This window comes from Apteryx rowi, unplaced genomic scaffold (assembly GCF_003343035.1).
Source record: "Apteryx rowi isolate R43461 unplaced genomic scaffold, aptRow1 scaffold_433, whole genome shotgun sequence".
Taxonomy (NCBI): domain Eukaryota; kingdom Metazoa; phylum Chordata; class Aves; order Apterygiformes; family Apterygidae; genus Apteryx; species Apteryx rowi.
In genome coordinates this window covers 493,326-501,022 of record NW_020450687.1, presented here as the reverse complement: position 1 = coordinate 501,022, position 7,697 = coordinate 493,326, and the positions used below count along the sequence as shown (strand labels likewise).

At 46.1% G+C, this 7,697-nt stretch overlaps 1 protein-coding gene across 4 annotated transcripts in view; it reads left to right on the top strand.

Moving 5' to 3' along the window:
• Positions 1-7,697, top strand: part of SCAMP4 (secretory carrier membrane protein 4) — a 20,580-nt gene that overhangs the window by 650 nt on the left and 12,233 nt on the right. For all 4 annotated transcript variants that reach the window (XM_026076531.1, XM_026076533.1, XM_026076532.1 and 1 more), the window contains exons 2-4: positions 3,337-3,404; positions 3,835-3,890; positions 6,791-6,919. In XM_026076531.1, the coding sequence (XP_025932316.1) occupies positions 3,884-3,890; positions 6,791-6,919 (136 nt within the window). In that variant the 5' untranslated portion in view covers positions 3,337-3,404; positions 3,835-3,883. The remainder of the gene's footprint in view (positions 1-3,336; positions 3,405-3,834; positions 3,891-6,790; positions 6,920-7,697) is intronic.

The window sequence follows — 7,697 nt, the reverse complement described above, 5'->3', positions numbered from 1 at the left end:
AGCAAGGGGAGAAGTGGCAAAGACAGTCTTGGTGGAGGGCAGCACGGGGGAGGGGTGCGAAAGGACAGGCAGAGGAATGGGGTGCGATAACGGGAACAGACTGAGCTGGGGAACAGCTCTCATTGGGGGGGGGTGGCAGGGACAGGTCTGTGGTGGGGGGTATTGGGGACAGCCCTGGTAGAGGATGGTGGTGGGGGACATGAGGGACAGCCCTGGTGGAGAATAGTGTGTGCATGGGGAGGTGTTGGGGGTGGTCCTGATGGGGGACAGCATGGGGATGGCTATTGGGGGCAGCCTGGGGGGGGGGCAGCAGCAGGGGAGAGCGTATCAGGGGAAGCATGTGTTGAGAAGGTATTGGGGACAGCGCCTGTGTGGGGAGGAATCGGGGACAGTCCTGGCGGGGGACAGCGTGGGGGGAGGTATTGGGGTCAGCCCTGGTGGGAGCAGCAGTGGCGGAGCAGGTATCGGGGGCAGCGCGTGTGTGGCAAGGTATCAGGGACAGCCCTGGAGGCGCAGTGTCCCCCAGCGGAGCGCGATGGCAGCAGTACGGCGGCTGCTCCTGTCTCCTCGCGGCTCGGAGGGTTACAAACGCCCCAACTGTGTCCTCCAGCCTCTCTGATGGCTGCTGAGGAACGTGCTTCTCGCGGCCACCTTCTGCCTTGGACGTGTGGGGCCAGGGCACGCATCTGCCGGGCCGGCGCTTGGTAGCTCCCGGAGGAGCACGGGACAGGCCGAGGGGACGAGGCGGGTGCTTTCAAGGTAGGGGGAGCACAAGCAGGGACAGGCTGCGTGGCAGCTGCTGAGGAAGTTTGCTTAAGTGATTCTCAAGAGACTGTCAGCAGCAAGGCTGAAGCTTTTTGACACGCATGGTTTGGGCACCGGCTCTTCCAAATATTGCCCTTGATGGAGACAGAAGAGGGGTTTTACATTTTCTCTCTCTGGTCTTTGGTTTTTATGATCGTTAACTAGCTTAAGAAGCTCTTATCTTACACGGTGATGAAGAGAGAAGTAACATAGAAATGAAGCAAGTAATTAATGGTTTCGTTTATTTGCTTTTTAGTGTTAGTCTGGGCAAATTAATGTTGTTGCTACTGTCTGCAACCCAGGTCCCCTATGTTAGGCCAATCCAAGTAGATGAAAAATGGTGGAATTGTTCCCTGGATGTGCGTGTTTTTGTGCTTTCCCTCTTCCTCTTGAGCTCTCTGCAATTCTACCCTTGTGCGATTGAGCCTTAGTTATGGAAGTAGTTGTATTACAGTCAATATTTGTCAGCTCCGTGTTCCATAGCATCTAAATTAAGACTTTTACCATCTGTCGCGGCAGTCGATGTGGCTGTGTAAACAGTCTACAGGAGACCTGGAGGGAATTGCTTCCTATTGTGCTTGCTCCCCAGGCTGCCCTCGCCAGCCCCGGAATAGGAGATGATGGGAGAGAGGGCAGCAGAATACACTGCAAAGCCTGGGAAGCCCCGAGAGGCTCCCGCAACGTCGAGCGGTCCGTCTGATTGACGCGGGAGGCGGCTGACTTGCCAACTTTATTGTTCCCCTGTGCGTTTTCGCAGCAGAAATGTTGTCATAAACAGTTTCCGCGTTCTCGCTGGTCACGCAGGTCTGGCTCTTTCCTCGGCTGCACTGGGTGCCCTTTCGGAAGGGTTTTCTAGCGGGTTTAGTTCTCCCGTCTAATTTGAAGCATGGTGCTGCAACTGTTGCGCTGGTGTCACTGAAGCCCTGTGCTACGAGGATTGGGAACGTGCAGCAGGGAGGGGAAACACTGTCAACTGTAGAGCAACATGCTTAGATCCGCGAAGGGATGCTGGCGTTGCTGAGCCAAACTCTTTGGTGCTTTCCAGAGGGAGCTCTGCTGCCCTGACCTCTCTGGGAAGTTCCTGGTAAGACCTGGGCGTCCGAATGAGATTCGTGGGGATCAGCGTGTAGGAGCGGGAAAAGCCTTTTCTCTTAAAAACCGGGGCAGAGTCACCACATTCTTTTTAAATGGAACGGGAGAGGCATGAACAAGACATGCGCTTGTCTGCTGAACGTTGTGGGCTTGCTTCAACTCCTTCTTTAGCCTGGTGGTGTCCCTAGCATGAAATGACTTCAGAAAGCCTGGTCCCTGGGCACTCGCGGGAGGTGCAGGCTTGAACCACTCTAAGGAGATGTGCCTTGTGCCCGGGTCTTTTCCTTCTGGCTGTGCGCTAAGCTTTAAATCGTTGGCTTACGAGGGAGGGTTGGCAAGTTCTCCTGCGTTGCTGTTGTGTATAGATGCTGCCCTCGTGGGGAGCCACCCAATTTGCTTTCGGCCAAGTCTTCTGGATTAAGCCCCTGAGTGCAGTCCTGCACAGAAACTCTTAGCCTCACTACAGTCATCTAATCAAAGCAAAAATATAAACATAAAGCAGTACGGAGAATATCCTAAAGTAAGAATTCAGGAGCTGGTGAACCTTACTGGAGACAGCTTAGGATGTTGGGCACTTCTTGGTTTGGCTGGGAGATTGAAGAGGGCACGAAAGGAGCCTGGGTCCTTTTGTGAGTCTGGTCATTGCCCAAGGTCTCTAGATGGCTTTTATGGCAAAGCTGGAACTGAGTGCAGCTTTCCCACCTCCCTGCTAGCACTCTTGTTTTGGCCTATTCTTCCTGCAGAAAGAGAGAACAGGAGTAGAGGAAACAGTTAAAGAGAAGAGTTAAGGAGAAAATAAAATGCAACCTTAACAAAATAATTGCGCCAGTGTAAAATATGCATCATCCAGCCCATACATCAGGCACGGAAGTGCAGAAAAGGGAAATGAGTTGCTTTAAATCCCAAGAGCTCTGGATACAAAACAGCTATTCTAATCTGAGTGTGGTAGCTGCTATAGACATTGCAGTAGTGTGTGTTATTGGTTTTGTTATTATAAAGGCAGTTTTTAGTCTATACCTTGACTTGATGATTCTTGTCAACCCTTGAAATATTGCTTTAGAGGTTTTCTTCGGTGAGATTCTTTGTTTTCTGTTTGGAATTTGCAGATACAGGCACACTGTGGGTTTTATCTCTAAACGTAGAAGCGGGTTGAATCAAAGTGGCCATTCAGTCCGCACCTCTGCGTGGCTTTCATTTGTGGGATCGGTTTTGCCAAAATCAACAACACATTTGACATGGGGTAGACGTCACAGGATTCGATCCGTTGGGAATTGAAGTAATTTCCAACGGTGGTAATAGAAAGAAGAATGAATCTGCATTTTAATAAGGGTTGTGCATAATTATTAAAATAATGAGGGATGTTGTTTTTTTGGGACCGGTTGAGTTTCAAAGAGCAATTTACTTCCCAGCTAACAATGGATTACCTGTTTGTTTCCGCAGTTGGGAAGGTCCACAGAGAGCCAGGAGCCGACGAATCATCCCAGCACCTAAATGAGGCATTAAGTCTGGTGAGCTAGCACAAATTCCTCTTCCGATTGGTGCGCTTTGCCGGGTCCCAACCAGACCTATGTGTCTCAGCATGTTGTCTGGTTTCAGCTGGAATGTACACATGTTCTGGCGGTGGTTTTTTGTGCATCCTCGGCCTTTGCCAGGTATCACTAAGAGCACGAGTGTTTGCCGCTGAAGACTAAAAGCATTAAAATTGTTGACGAGGTGGTCGTACTGGCTGAGATGCTGCCAGGTGGAGCTTCATACCAACGAGGGGAGATCACAACTGGTTTTATGAGGTTCCAGCCTGCGTACTTCATGCAGTCTGAGATGAGTAGTTTGTAGTGGGACCTCTGGGGTTACAGTCCGTCAGATAGATGATACCAAAGATACCTCCAATTTTAAGAGGTTCTCTGGATGCCGGTTAGTGATGTGTGCTTTCTCCCGTAGGTCTGTTGCTATCTGTCTGAAACTTCTCCAGGGAACAGTCCTAATAGAAATGGCAGGTAAGAGCACCTCAAAATATGGTGATGCAGGAAGAAAAATGGTTGTAGAGAATGTTTTTTCAGTATTCTTTGATGACTACAGTTCGTTAGGTATGACACATTTCCTTTCTTCCTAAATTCTTAACATTCCCTCAGTAGCAATTTAGCTACTTCTCTTTTCTTCCTGTGGTCATATGCCCATTTTACACTGTATCCACTATAGATTTGTTAGCTGAGGCTACTGTTCTAGCAATAAAGGCTTAGATACGACTTTTTTGAAAGTTTTATGAGGAGGAATTTATTCACAAAAAGGTACATGAGAGCAATTCCTCTCTTACAGAGGCTAAACAGCTCTTTCCACAACATTCCTTGCTGTATTATCAATTTTAATACAACTTAATTTTACTTGCAGTGAAATCAGTAACAAAATTGCCCCTAACTTCTTTAAGGTAAGATAAGCTCCTGGACTTGCATACAGCTGCTGTTCACAGGCAAGATGATTTGGTTTTTGAAAGCACATACTGTGCTTGCTGATCAAATGGGTCGGTCCCCGCCTTGATGCGAGTCCCATAGCGCTCCAAGCAATGCAGTCAGACATGACAGAGAATATTTTCTTTTGATTTCTTCTGTCTTTTCTCGGAAATAACCCAGAACGGTTTAAAACTAGAGAGTCTCTGAGAAGAGTACACCTCTGGGATAGGAGAATAGTGGTCGTCTGGCTCCCTGCAGCTAGACAACACCAGAGGAGAGGTGTAATCCTGATCTTTCTGTAATTAAAATAGTTATGGAAGAACTTGGAGCATTCTGTGAGCTTGAAGAATGACAAACTGCAGTGGCCAATGCCCAGAAGTGACAGTTGGTTTTTGGCCCCACCATCTGGGGACTTCTGCACTAGAGGCTGGCAACTATTGCCTGGTGGGAGACCTGAATTATAGGAGGGGAAAAATGGAAGAGAGCTGAACCAAAGTAACTAGCTGCAGGTTTTGAAGAGGGACAGGAGGAAGTTGTCCCCCATGCCCTCAAAGATGTTAGAGAATCTGCTTTTACTGTGGTCAGCTAACCTTGGTCTTACTGACTTCCCTAGAGAGAGCTGTCTTTTTAGCTTTTAAAGCTGTGCCCCCTTTGCTTTCCATTTAGAAATCCAGCACTGTTGTGTCCTTTTGTAGACTGCTGAGACAGATTATCTGAGGGAACACCCATTAGGTGTTTACAGCAAGCAAAAAATTAGTGCTAAGAAGTCCAAATTCCTATGGACTTTGAAAGTAGCCATGGGAGATCAGTGTTGCACGTGACGCAGCTTCTTGTGGCTAGCAATAGATGTTAACCAGTAACTAATTCAGATGGTTTCTAAAGCCTGCATTAATGTCATGCTTTCACAGGTGATGGCTAAGGAGGGGAAGCAGACATAACATTTGTTTTTATATTAAAAAAAGTCTATTGAAAACTCGAGTTGGGCTGATGACTTCAGACATTCTTCCATGGTTAGTTCTGATGTACTTGCAGTGGGCGTTATCCTCGTAGTTTTTTCTGCATAAAAACACGCCTTCCCTTCGCATGAAGTAAAGCCTTTTTCTTCCCTAAAGCATGGCATGCAGTTTTAAACTCCTCCCTGCCAACCTTAAAATGAAGTTAAGAAGCTGCTCCTGCAAAATGTCTTCTCACACGGAGATAATGGCAAGAGAAGGGGAACTCGTGTGCTGACAGTTCTTGTTCAGACATTTCCTCTTGTCTTCTGTGCCATTTGGAGGTTTTCCCAGGACATTCTTCATCTCTTCCTCTGGTTGTTTTTAATTCTGTTTACTGGGGCTGAAGTAGTTGAGAGACAATTAGTCACAATGCCCTGGATCAAGCTTTAATCAGCACTGGAAGGCAAGAGCGGACGTTCCCAAACGTGTAGCAACTCACACCCAGGCACACATATATACGCACACAAAGCTGTGCATCTTTATAAAAGCTGACAGCAGCTTAAATACAGAGGGCTTAGTTATTTAATTGCTTGATTTTAAAAAAGTAATTTCTTCCCAAGGTAAGTTTTTCTTGCCTTTGTCGGTGTTTGCTGGTTTTATGGTATCTGAATGCAAAGCTTGCTTCGCTGGGGCTTAACCTTGTGGAAAAACTTGACTTGGAAAGGAAAAAAATGTACGCTCATGAATCGCCTAACAACAAAACCATCCCTGACATCTGATTTGCCTTCCCCAAACTGGATAACGTCTGGTTACTAAATTCCAGTTTTAGAGGGATGCACCTTTCTTTGCTGTCATAGGGATATATCTGCTACAGGTCCCTGTATCATATATCTATATCTATATTTTTATATATATATATATATATATATATCTGCTACAAGCCCACCTACTCAGAGTTTGTGTCTGAAGGAAAATCTGCTTTTGTCTGGGAAATCACTGGCCTTTCCTCCTGCTTTAGTTGTCAGAGAGGTTCTAACTAAAAACCTCTGAGCAAAGTGTTTTTTTTCCCCAGACACTTCTGGCAATCTGCTCGTTTTACCTAAGGTTTCATCCCTGAGCTGTTTCTAAGGTCTTGGTTCTCTTTTGCTCTGTATCTTGCAGTGCCTTTTGCACCAACTTTATACTAATGTTTAAAATTACCAAATCTGTGTGTTAGTCGTTAGCTCGTTTCTCGTTCCCACTCTAAACCTTGCATGTGCTAGTATAAATGTATTGCGTCCACTGCTAAGCAAGGAGAACAAGATGTTTGGTGTCCAGAGTCAAGATGACTATACTGAAGTAAGTAATCTGGATGGCCAGAGCTGGTGTTTGTTTTCTCTTCTAATTCTTGTGAGTCTTCTCACCTTAGGGGTCCCCAGGGCTTTTGTGCATTGGGGAAGTGCAGGGGATGTCACACTCGCTCATTGACCCAAGAACGTTTCTGCATTCAGCTAATTCGTGTGTTCTTCTTTGTAGAAAAGGTGAATAACTTCCCGCCGCTCCCCAAGTTTATCCCTCTGAAACCATGTTTCTACCAGAACTTTGCCGATGAAATTCCCATAGATTATCAGGCTCTGGTGAAGAGAATCTACCATGTATGGATCTGTAAGTTGAATAAGAAACCTGTGCAGGGGAAATTACATAAAAACATAAGTCCTTATTTATGCGCTTTAGGGTTTTGACTGCAGTTAGTTTATGAGGAACAATGATTCCTCTTAGAATGCTGTAACTACCTTTGTGCCCAAATTCTAAGCTGTCATGCCTTGAATTTTTGCTGCAGAGCTGGTATCGAAGAAAAGAGTGAGTACCAATGCTGGAAAAGGCTATTAGTAAATTTGAGGAGGAAAACAGGCCACATTTGAAACCCTTACTGATGTCAAGTAATGTACTACTCCAGAAAATAGCCCTCTTAAAGTAATTCCCCATGTACCTAGGATAAGATGAATAGGAGAATTTTAGGCAAGAAAATTAATGTGGCTCATGTGTTCGTTACCTGTCTCCCCACCCTGCTGTATGAATCCTAAAATTCTCCTTCTTGGTGCCATCCACAAATTTCCCCATCCACTGTCTAAAGACAGCTGTATGCTGTCTCTTCCTTAGCTGTCCTTAAATGTAAAATATTCTTAGCCCCAGCTTTAGAGGGGGGCTGATCCTCTTGGTCACAACTAGCGATTTGCTGATATTCTGTAGGAATAGACCTCCTGGCTCTCTGAACTTCTGTTGTCCTGCTGAGCCATGCAAAAGCCAGTCGTGAAAATTAACCATTCTTCTCCAAGGAATGAAACCGGATGAAAAACCTTGTGGCTGGCCTAGAGAACCACAGGAAATGCTTTGGACGATTAAAAATCTTTTTGCCTTGCTTTTTTTTTTTTTTTTTTTTCCT